The 12714-nt window shown below is 39.3% G+C and overlaps 1 protein-coding gene across 1 annotated transcript in view; it reads right to left on the bottom strand.

Moving 5' to 3' along the window:
- Window positions 1-3644, bottom strand: part of rab38a (RAB38a, member RAS oncogene family) — a 111931-nt gene extending 108287 nt beyond the window's left edge. The window contains exon 1 of the mRNA XM_039744169.1: window positions 3174-3644. Within this exon, the coding sequence (XP_039600103.1) occupies window positions 3174-3375 (202 nt within the window). The 5' untranslated portion in view covers window positions 3376-3644. The remainder of the gene's footprint in view (window positions 1-3173) is intronic.
- Between the last annotated feature and the right edge of the window lie 9070 nt (window positions 3645-12714).

Below are 12714 nucleotides of genomic sequence, written 5' to 3'. Positions count from 1 at the left end.
TGAGGAGTCAAAGGCGGAGTCGAAGTTCTTGTGTTCTGACACTACAGCCTCGGACAGCAATGCTAACCACTACATCACTTCACAATGCATTTTAGCTTCACCTCACGACATAAAACATGAAACAAAGAATCCATGCTTTTAAAGTTGACAGACTTAAAAAACAAACAAACCTATTATTAAAGCTCAGCAACTAGGTCTACTGGATTGAGCAACTTCAAAAAATGAAAATATTCATATTATCATGCTTTTACCACTTATGAACCTTATAAAAATATGTTCAAATATAGGATTCAAAAAAATTCCCATGACAGTTTTTGTCACCAGTAATAGATGGAACTTTCTCTCCAGACAGAGAGGTTATGGAACTTTCAGTGCAAAGTTTAATTGAAGTCTGGCTGAATGCAGCAGAGGCAAAGAAAGATAAATATTGGCGTCATAAAACATGCTAGTGTTCATTTTATTTCCTAAGAAAACATCTTGTGATACACGATTAAGAAAAGTTGATATAAATGAATAAGTCAAACTAGTTTGTATGACATGAAAAAAAATTCTCATTGTATATCTGAAGTTTTAAAATGTATTACTTGGTACAGACAAGTTTTGGAAGAAACAAACTTTTCTCTGATATTTTTAAAGCCTCGTCTGTCTACTGAAGCTGAGCAGATGTCATTTTTGCCACTGAAAAAAAACAACAAAATGTTTCTCATAAACCTCAACAACTAGAAGGTTTACGTTCAGGAAAAGCTGCCAGTGTCTAAAAAGAATAATGGAATCCTAACCTTATTCCTTCAGTAAATATAAGAAAAGAAAGCTTTGCTTACATAAAATATAAAATACTAAATGAAACAGGTAAAGAAAAGCAACAATGCAGCACGTAATGTAAAAGTACGACAATCAACAGCAGTCATATTTCTTATTTTAGCATATATGTGAAAGATCAAAACTTATTAACCACAATATCAATAATAAAGTAGGAATGTTTTAGAATTTAAAAGATAAGCAAGTCGCATGTTGCCTGGATTGTTCATAACTTTGTTAATGTTATAAACCAAAGCAAATTAATATGCCAGCAGAGCTTAAATAGTGGAATTTCTTCTACCAACACCCTGATACTGATTGATTTTCTAAAGTATTAAAACTAAATGTATAAGGCTAGGGGCGGCACGGTGGCACAGTGGTAGCGCTGCTGCCTTGCAGTTAGGAGACCCGGGTTTGCTTCCCGGGTCCTCCCTGCGTGGAGTTTGCATGTTCTCCCCGTGTCTGCGTGGATTTCCTCCCACAGTCCAAAGACATGCCGGTGAGGTGGATTGGCAATTCTAAATTGGCCCTAGTGTGTGTTTGGTGTGTGGGTGTGTTTGTGTGTGTCCTGCGGTAGGTTGGCACCCTGCCTGGGATTGGTTCCTGCCTTGTGCCATATGTTGGCTGGGATTGGCTCCAGCAGACCCCCGTGATCCTGTGTTCGGATTCAGCGGGTTGGAAAATGGATGGATGGATGTATGAGGCTATTGACATTTGAACCACTATGCAGTATTTTGAACTTTTCTTGACATCAGTCTGTTACAGTAATTAGCTGTGGTGAGATAGAGGTGTAAGTTACTTACACAGTAACAAATGATCAGCTTCTGAAAATAAAAACAGCATGCGCTGTAGACTTCCCTGTTATTGGTATACAATGCTTTTACCTACATGTTTTGAGAAGGGTAAACTCAGAGTATTTGAAGAAGTGTAAACTTGACATTTTTATTTTCATGTATTCACATGACAATGCAATGGTGGATTCATCTATTTTCATTTTGTGTAATCCTCTATGAGTTTATTAAAGGCTGTCACAGTGAATGCTGTTCCCCATCATCTATGAATGTCCTGCCCCATTCATACAATAATAATTATTATTATTATTATAATGATAAAACAGTCAGTCAGTCATTTTCCAACCTGCTATATCCTAACACAGGGTCACTGGAGCCAATCCCAGCCAGCACAGGGCGCAAGGCAGGAACAAATCCCTGGGCAGGGCACCAGCCCACCAAAGGGCACACACACACCCACACACTAGGGACAATTTAGGATAGCCAATGCACTTAACTTGCATGTCTTTGGACTGTGGGAGGAAACCGGAGCACCCGGAGGAAACCCACGCTGACAGGGGGAGAACATGCAAACTCCACGCAGGGAGGACCCGGGAAGCAAACCTAGGTCTCCTTACTGCAAGGCAGCAGCGCTACCACTGCGCCACCATGCTGCCTTAATGATGAAACATTTTTATATATTATATATGCATGTTCTCCCCTTGTTTCTGTGAGATGTTCCTGTGAGTTCTTCAGCTTTTAATCCACATCCTAAGGTTATTGGACAAATCTAAATCATCTCGGTGTGTTTGCAGGGACTGGCAGCCCATCCAGTACTTGTTGGAGGTCCATGAAGTGGATAAGTGGGACTCGAGATGTATGGGTACGTATTAATTTATGGATCCCCAGCTTTGATTTATTTTGTAATCTGAACAGTTAACACGATCACAATAACATGAAACAGCTTGCTCGCTCTGGGCTTTGGAAAGTCCATATCTAATAAAATCACCCATAATCAAAAATTTCTATGATGCCAGCATTTCAAGTTTTTATAGCAAGGAAATGATTCAGTGCCAAGAGTGATAACAAATAACTGCTAAATGGAAGCTGTGGACATCTGAAGAGAGTAATTTATCAGTATGCAACACCAGAATCTGAGTCATATGAGCGGCGAGCTTTGCTCAATTAAACATGCGCTCTCATTTATTTATAACTTGCAAGAAACGGCAGGTAATAAAATGGATGGAAACTGGCAGTCTCAAAAAATGTATCAGTTTTTTTCCAAACAACACATAATAATACAATAAACGTAAATTCAACAAATGATTATCTAAAATGAGCAATGCGTTTCGTTTCCTTTTTTAACAAACAAGCACGAATGCAAGGAAAAAGTGCAGAACTTTTCTCAAACAAAGACCGCACAGTTTAACTGGTTAAACGCTGCGTTTTGTAAGGGGACCTGTCTATCCCCCTCCACTACCCCTTATTCCAGAGAATAAGTGCTTAAAGGATTCACTTCAAATGAAACTGTCTTTTCTCTCCCCCTTTGTTTTCCTCTCTTTTTATTATTTCCCCAGCAGTTGTAGACTTGTGTTGGCGACTCACCTGCGATGTCCCACAGCTGCAGTCGCACCACGGTGTCCGCGTCCCAGTTCAGAACCTTCAGGGCGAAGTCCACCCCGATGGTGGCCCGGTAGTTGGGGGAGTAGTTCTGATGGACACTGCGTTTGATTATGCTGGTCTTGCCGACTCCTAAATCCCCAATGACTAAAATCTTGTACAGATGCTCTTTCTGGCTCTTCTGCATGGTGAGCGATCAAGAACGCATACACTACCAGCGCCCTTTCTCAGGGCCGTTGAAACTCATGAAATGACCCTTTGAAAATGAAGGAGGGGCTGCTCCGCGGGCGAGGTTGGGATGGGGAGAGCCTCCAAACTTGTGACTTTCGGGAGCGGCCGACAAGAAATACCAGCAGTCGATACGGACAGTCCCAAAGACACAAGGAAAATGCGGACACTGCGTGGAGAAGGAAGAAGCACCGGAATAACTTGTGGCAGCTCTAACAAGCTATAGGGGCGAGTTTTTTTTCCGTAAATTACTTTAGTCCACTGTCATGTAATTAAAATCCTCATGCTTGAATTGATAGTTATAGACTAATTTATTTAATTTAGCCTTTTTTACTGTTAGGCTTCACGGACGGATTGAAATCTCACCTCCACTCGACGTTTGTGCGATTTTTGCTCCGTGCTCAGCCCTCGAATCCACAGAGATGTGCAGGTTACGTTAATTAGCGAATCCAAATTAGCAGATTATTTATTTAGTGTTGGTATTTGGTACACTGTATTAATCCCCGAGGGGAAATTGTCTTTTCACCTAAACCTTTGGTGTCAGTCTAGTGTCAGCCACTGTACAGTTAGTATGATTTCGCACTGTTTCTGGTTTCTGCCTTAATCCAACTGCTATCAGGACGGGCTGCTGAGAATTACTTTACTTGCTATAATTTCCTCATTCTCTTGCACACTTTGGACGCATTTACATGTTGTTTGCTTTGCTGCACCGATCGTTGTTAAATTTATTCGTATTCAGCCTCTGGAAAATAGATCGTGGATCTTGAAATGTTTGTAGAGGGATCCCATCCAAGGATGGTTTCTACCTTGTCGCCAGTGGGACTGGGCTTTGCTATATCTTACTATGAATCTCAGTTTGAAGAAAAAGTAATAGTAGTGTGGCGGCACGGCGATTTAGATTTGTCCAATAACCTTAGGATTTGGAGTAAAAGCTGAAGGACTCACAGGAACATCTCACAGAAACAAGAGGAGGACATGCGTGTATATATATATATATATATATATATATATATATATATATACACACAGTGGTTTGTAAAACTATTTGCCCCTTCCTCATTTCTTATTCTTTTGCATGTTTGTCACACAACATGTTTCTGATCATCAAAAACATTTAACCATTAGTCAAATATAACACAAGTAAACACAAAATGCAGTTTTTAAATGATGGTTTTATTATTTAGGAGAAAAAATCCAAACCTACATTGCCCTGTGTAAAAAGTAATTGCCCCTGAACCTAATAACTGGTTGGGCCACCTTTAGCAGCAATAACTGCAATCAAGCGTTTGATAACTTGCAATGAGTCTTTACAGTGCTCTGGAGGAATTTTGGCCCACTCATCTTTGCAGAATTGTTGTAATTCAGCTTTATTTGAGGGTTTTCTAGCATGAACCGCCTTTTTAAGGTCATGCCATAGCATCTCAATTGGATTCAGGTCAGGACTTTGACTAGGCCACTCCAAAGTCTTCATTTTGTTTTTCTTCAGCCATTCAGAGCTGGATTTGCTGGTGTGTTTTGGGTCATTGTCCTGTTGCAGCACCCAAGATCGCTTCAGCTTGAGTTGACAAACAGATGGCGGACATTCTCCTTCAGGATTTTTTGGTAGACAGTAGAATTCATGGTTCCATCTATCACAGCAAGCCTTCCAAGTCCTGAAGCAGCAAAACAACCCCAGACCATCACACTACCACCACCATATTTTACTGTTGGTATGATGTTCTTTTTCTGAAATGCTGTGTTCCTTTTACGCCAGATGTAACGGGACATTTGCCTTCCAAAAAGTTCAACTTTTGTCTCATCAGTCCACAAGGTATTTTCCCAAAAGTCTTGGCAATCATTGAGATGTTCCTTAGCAAAATTGAGACGAGCCCTAATGTTCTTTTTGCTTAAAAGTAGTTTGCGTCTTGGAAATCTGCCATGCAGGCCGTTTTTGCCCAGTCTCTTTCTTATGGTGGAGTCGTGAACACTGACCTTAATTGAGGCAAGTGAGGCCTGCAGTTCTTTAGACGTTGTCCTGGGGTCTTTTGTAAAATCTCGGATGAGTCGTCTCTGCGCTCTTGGGGTAATTTTGGTCGACTGGCCACTCCTGGGAAGGTTCACCACTGTTCCATGTTTTTGCCATTTGTGGATAATGACTCTCACTGTGGTTCGCTGGAGTCCCAAAGCTTTAGAAATGGCTTTATAACCTTTACCAGACTGATAGATCTCAATTACTTCTGTTCTCATTTGTTCCTGAATTTCTTTGGATCTTGGCATGATGTCTAGCTTTTGAGGTGCTTTTGGTCTACTTCTCTGTGTCAGGCAGCTCCTATTTAAGTGATTTCTTGATTGAAACAGGTGTGGCAGTAATCAGGCCTGGGGTGGCTACGGAAATTGAACTCAGGTGTGATACACCACAGTTAGGTTATTTTTTAACAAGGGGGCAATTACTTCTTCACACAGGGCCATGTAGGTTTGGATTTTTTTTCTCCCTAAATAATAAAAACTATCATTTAAAAACTGCATTTTGTGTTTACTTGTGTTATATTTGACTAATGGTTAAATGTGTTTGATGATCAGAAACATTTTGTGTGACAAACATGCAAAAGAATAAGAAATCAGGAAGGGGGCAAATAGTTTTTCACACCACTGTATGTTTCATCATTAAGGCTGCATGGTGGCGCTGCTGCCTCGCAGTTAGGAGACCCGGGTTCGCTTCCCGGGTCCTCCCTGCGTGGAGTTTGCATGTTCTCCCCGTGTCTGCGTGGGTTTCCTCCTACAGTCCAAAGACATGCAGGTTAGGTGGACTGGCGATCCTAAATTGGCTTGGTGTGTGGGTGTGTGTCCTGCGGTGGGTTGGCACCCTGCCCGGGATTGGTTCCTGCCTTGTGCCCTGTGTTGGCTGGGATTGGCTCCAGCAGACCCCCGTGACCCTGTGTTCGAATTCAGCAGGTTGGAAAATGGATGAATGGATGGTAATAGTAGTGTTGTCACATGTGTAGAGAACTGGGAGGTTCGTATTTGAATGTCCAGCATGCAACACGTGGACACTTTTGATGACAGGATGGACACAAATGTATTAAAATAAATAACGTAATTTTATTAAGTGACTTGATTCTTGGTTAATCTAAACTAAATCTACAGTAGTCCAGGTTAAGATGCTTCAGTCTTGCTCTCTGATGTGCTAAGTATTCAAGCTCCTTATTGCCTATAGCCATATTTTATCTGATTTACACACACAGAAGTGCCTGTCCTTTTAATGGTTAAACCAGTGAAGCCAAAAACACTTTTCCCAAAATATTCTGCAATTTGTGAATTTGTAATTAGATAGATAGATAGATAAGGCACTATATAACAGATAGATAGATAGATAGATAACACTTTATTTGTCCCTGTGGGGGAAATTTGGCTTTTTAAAGAAGCCCAAAAAGAAACATTATATAATGACAAACATCAAATACACACCAGAAAGTCTAAACATTAACACAACGTCTGACCTGGCTAAAGATAAAAATAGCAGTCACAGTATGGCATTATAAAGGCATATTGCTGTTGGCTTAAAGATGCCTTAAAGTAACCCAATGATGGAGTCTCAGAGAAAGGTGCCTAATGTTTTAAAGTAATACTCCATCAAAATGGTTAGTTTTATATGTTACTTACCCCATGTTGTTTGTAGTGGTGTCTGAGAATATTTTTTTAATTTCATGCTTTCATGGAGAAAGTACAAAACAAAAATTCTAACAGAATAGGACCGAATAGTGACCAGTGCTGGTCAATGGCAAACAGTTTGAAAAACTTGCATTGAAAAATGAAAAGAAAATCTTACGTAATTTACGTCACATAATCCACTTGGCTGTTATGCTCAAAACTTTCACAATGTGTGCTTTTTTTTTGCTAAAATATTAACACTTAAACTATAGGAAAACTCAAAATATAACATAAACAGGAACAACGCATTCCCATAATACTGTGATTATGAATTCAAATCTACCTACCCCCCTTGTTCACTTCAATTAAAAAGCACAATAACATATAACAAAATATAATATTTGGACAGAGCAGTCCTTTAATTAGCTTGTTGGTTCAGTAGGCCTGTCTTGTAGAGATGTTACTAGTCCAGAACATCGCAGCGTAGAAAATCATTCTGGCAATCATAGTTATAAAACATTTAATTCCCTAAGAGTATTCCTGATGTAAACATCAGTTTTCAAAAGTTCACAATATAGTTTCGTATCTCCAACATTTTAGAACAAACGCTGTATCTGTATGCTTAAAAAGTAACAGTAAGATAATAAAAGATCTCAACTAGTTTTTAGATCAGTATCTGTTCTGGGTGAAGTGAATGGTAGATTACAGAATTTGATAATGAGGTGTATTCACATAGGAGGAATTCATTTGTGGAATCATTCAATCACTTGTGCTTAAACGTTTACACTTTCTGATTTATATTACTAACCCTATGAACATGGATGTAAAGGAAATGAAGAGGAAGCAGCTAAAATAATTCGCAAAAACCCAGACAGCCTTCAAAACACACATATGGAAAGTACAGTTTAACGTAGACAAGGATAAATAAAAGACTGGCGACACTGAATCAAGCTCTGAAAAGGGATTTAGGCATTTCTGTGTGGGTATAAGTCTATCATTCTTTAGCCACTGCATAGGAACAACTTCAAATACAAAGTGTTAGTTTATATTGTAGTAAAGCTGAACATAAATCAAGCAACACAATGTTTTGCACAACTTTAAAATGGCAATAGTGAGACTCCATTTGAAGTGTTGGGTGTGTTCTGTTTACCACATTAGAAGTCAGCTATAGGAGCACTTGAAGCTGTGCAGAAATAGCAAGAACGTGCATTTGTGAAATATGGGCCTTGTGCTATACTGACAGGTTAAAGAGACTGAACCAAAGTCTTAACCTGAACAGTCTTTGTGACCAGTTGAGGCCTTTAGTCTTTTCCAAAACATCAGCAATGTTAATCCTCTCTAATACTGCCAGATAAACTGTTAGTCATACACTCAAACCATAGCAAAAGGGGAGATGCAGACATTTTGGAAACTGTTAAGCACTTTTCCCACAAAAGGTTGTGGCAATTTAAAGCATTCATCTGAGTTATATCATTAAGACTTGGTGGCTTTTAAATCAGGTCTGATGAGATACTTTCACAACTTTCAGTGAAGTAACTATGACTGGTGCCATGCTGTTATTGATATTTTTGTAATTTTCTTAATAAAAATACAGTTGTTGAAACTTTCAGTCCACTAAAAATTTTTTTCTGAAATATTTAATACTGCTATTTCATTTCTGCATTTGTTAGCCTGGTCAGGTCCTTCCATGAAAACCCTAAATACAAAGAGGACTGTTTGACTTATGTTAGGTAGATTGCCCAGAGGGGACTGGGCGGTCTCGTGGTCTGGAACCCCTACAGATTTTATTTTTTCTCCAGCCTTTGGAGTTTTTTTGTTTTTTCTGTCCACCCTGGCCATCGGACCTTACTCTTATTCTATGTTAATTAATGTTGACTTACGTTTATCTTTTATTGTGTCTTCTATTTTTCTATTCATTTTGTAAAGCACTTTGAGCTACATTTTTTTGTATGAATATGTGCTATATAAATAAATGTTGATTGATTGATTGATGGCGTTTCAGTGTCTGTGTGGATTTTACTAATGCTAATGACAGAGTGACAAATGATAGGCTGGGATCCCCTCTGAAAATTGTCTCTGTCTTGTCTCTTATGTTGATATGTTCTGGCTTCCCATGACATAGTGATGAAAAAGTAGGAAAATGTTTTGATATCTAAACTGATATTATCATACGATAGTTATCTCTTATAAGAAGAGTCAAAGCTTCATTATGACGGATAACGAATTGAATGCTAATATTGCACCTTTGTCACCATGTGCTTTTGTACCATGTGGTTTAGTCATGCCAACACATTGAGAAGATTGAGAAAAAGGATGGATAGCTGGATAGCACTGTATGCATACTTTATGGTACTAACATTTTAGAACTGGATTTAACACGTGTTTCATGCATTCATTTTCTAAAAGCTTTTTCTCTTTTATGGGGTTCTGGGAAACAGGAACATATCCTGGCAGCTTTGAAAGAATGGTAGTTACCATTCCTGTTTGAGATGTCGGTGTATTGCAGGGAGTGCTCATATTCATATACACACACATATTACAGGCCAATTTAGAATCCACAATTAGTCTTATGTATACTTTGGGAAGTGGGTGTAAGAGGAGGAGTGCTTTGAGAAAACCCATATGCAACTGGGGAGAATGAACAAACACCACACTGGCAATGGTGGGACAGGAAAGTGAACTAGTTCACTGGAGCCATAAGTTAGAAATTCTAGCCACTACACATCCTCCTTTTTTATATGACTCCTATTTTTTTCCGAAATTATGTACAGAATAGGTGTCAACTTGTGTTTGTGTTTGAAAACTGCTGTTAGATAAGCAGATGATTGACAAAAACAAGAATAGAAAAGTGGCTGAGTTCCCAAATCAATCCTGTACAGTATCTGCCTTTAAGTATCTTTCAGTTATTTAAGTCTACAGTTACCACTCTTATCTCAGATCTACTCTGAATGCAGCCAATTCAGGAGACAAGGATAATCAAAGATGGTGTTAGAAATAAGTATTCAATTTCACTTCAAACATTTGAGTTTGGCTTTCTCTTTAAAGAGAAAACTATGTTTCAGAAGATATGCTGATACTCTCATCACTCAAAGTTCAGTATTTAAGCCTGGCAAGCCATTTCTGCAGTTATTTGTAGTAGTTTTTCTGGTTTTCCAAATCGGAACCTGACAACCACACAGCCAAGTTATAGATCAAGTGGCTTTATTGTCATATGATCCATACACCGTATTGCAGCATACAGTGGCGTGACATAACATTCCCCAGGACCGCGGTACAACATCTATATAAACGCATGACAAGTGCAAGACAGGTAAAGAATTATACTGTACTATAATATAAATAAATAATAGGTAAGTGAATAGAACTAATAATATGAAATAGATTGTAATAAATAAATAATAACAACAACTAATAATAGAAAACAAAAGTATTAACAAGTGTAGCAAATGTACTGCATGTACATTTGCTACTAGGTGTGCATCTCGGGGCAGAGGTGCAGTACACATTTCAAAATTTTGACAGCCAAGGGGTAGAAGCTGTTGCAGGACCTTGCAGAACTGGTTTGGATGCCACAGTACCTTCTGCCAGATAGAAGTGTTACAAAGAGACAGAGGGAAGGGTGGAAGAGGTCCATCACAATGCTATAGGCTTTGTGGATGCAACCCTTTATGAATATGCCTTTAATGGAAGGCAGAGTGGTCTCAATGATCTTTTCTTCTTTGTGCACTGTGAGACACTGCAGCTCCCAAACCAGACAGTGATGCAGCTGACCAGAATGCGCTCAGTGGTGCCTTGTAGAATGTGGTGAGCATGAGGGAGGTAGGCTTGTCTTCTTCAGCCACCAAAGAAAGTGGAGATGTTGCTGTACTTTATAGGATATTGAGGTGGTATTGGTTTTGTTCCAACTAGTCATTTAAGGAGAAGCTATTTTTCGCTCTTAATGTAAATTGAATTCTACGACTTCTCATGTTCCCAAACAAGACATTATCAAAACTGTTGGTTTATGAGAGTACCATCCAGACATTTTCTGGACCAGAACAAATCAATATTTCTCAGACCTTCAGTTTCTCCTTTTCAAAAAAAAATCTTTTAAAACAGTAATGTAAAATCAACATATACAGTAGGTGCATTGCATCTCATTATTGTTGGATGGTTACAAAAAAAGAAACATTTAAGTGGGCTGAATCATAAAAAGAAAATCAATCTTAAAAAATAAGTCAAGTTATGTGTCCCTTCAGGATCTGATTTTGACACCTCTGTTCAGACTGTGGTTGTCTTTAGGCACTCAGTCCTGTTGTATAGTATTCCATGCATTAAAGCTTCAATTGTTTTCCCTCAGATATGCTGTGTATCCAAAGCAATTCATGCTATGCCTCGCTCTAACCCTTCCCTTTCCGTGTCCTACTGCCTTCCTTAACGTTACTTAAACCCCCTTTTTTCTTTCTTCATCAAATGGACTCCATTACTAGTCCTGCATCTACATCATCAACTCTAATCTGTATGTGGTGGTTGTGTTAAGGTCTACCATGTTCTGTGCTGCCTATTTGTCATTCTCACCCTACTGTTTGCATTCACATCTTGCCTATTCCTGTAGAAAGTTAATTGAGCTCACATGACCCTTATTCATGTACTTTAAAGAATGAACAGGGATGTAAAGTCTAGTAAGGTAACAAATACTGTGGTACAACCCATAAGCACCATTAACACTACTCAGATGTACCAGTCAGGACCAAAGAAGTTGTTCTCGCGGTATGCAAACTTTCCAAAACCCTGAAAATCATAATTCAGTGGATAACATTTTCTAAACAAAGATTGGACAGTTTCTGCCTTTATTTACAGTCACAATACTTTTTGGCACAACTGCCTTTTAAAAAAATAACTAAATGAATAATAAAAAGCAGTGATAATGAAGAAAGGTCTAACTTCAAGGCCATCTTCTGTAGTTTGGATTCATTTTGGTTTCAAATCAAATGATAAAGGAAAGCCAGGAAACTTAATAGAGGCTATTTACTGGCATTGCTTTAAAAATGTGTTCACCATATTGTCAAATTTGAGTTGTTTGAGGACACTTAAAGGCTACTTTTGATAGTGATGCGATTTGCAATATCTCTGTTATGCCTGGACTATGGCTGATTTATGCTGCATTCCTCATCTTCACCACAGGTCTGTTAATGCTGGTTTGAATTGGTTGTCTCATTCTTGTACCAACAGTATTTCAGCTATTACTGGAGCCTTTTTCACATATAGAATAGGGGAAAACCCTAGTTGTCAGTCAGTCATTGTCCAACCCGCTATATCCTAACACAGGGGCAAGGGGGGCTGCTGGAGCCAATCCCAGCCAGCACAGGAACACACCTCGGGCAGGGCGCCAGCCCACAGCAGGGCACACAAACACACACAAACCAAGCACACACCAGGGACAATTTAGAATTGCCAATGCACTTAACCTGCATGCCTTTGGACTGTGGGAGGAAACCGGAGCACCCGGAGGAAACCTACATAGACACGGGGAGAACATGTAAACTCCACGCAAGGAGGACCTGGGAAGCGAACCTGAGTCTCCTTACTGTGAGGCAGCAGTGCTACCACTGTGTCACCGTGCCGCCCTCCCGAGTTGTCCATCCCAGAAATATATTGGAAATTTGGTGTTACACATCAGGATGTCCAGTGT

This window comes from Polypterus senegalus, chromosome 2 (genome assembly GCF_016835505.1).
Source record: "Polypterus senegalus isolate Bchr_013 chromosome 2, ASM1683550v1, whole genome shotgun sequence".
Lineage (NCBI taxonomy): Eukaryota > Metazoa > Chordata > Cladistia > Polypteriformes > Polypteridae > Polypterus > Polypterus senegalus.
The sequence above is the reverse complement of the archived record's forward strand: the minus strand, read 5'-3'. Positions and strand labels throughout refer to the sequence as shown.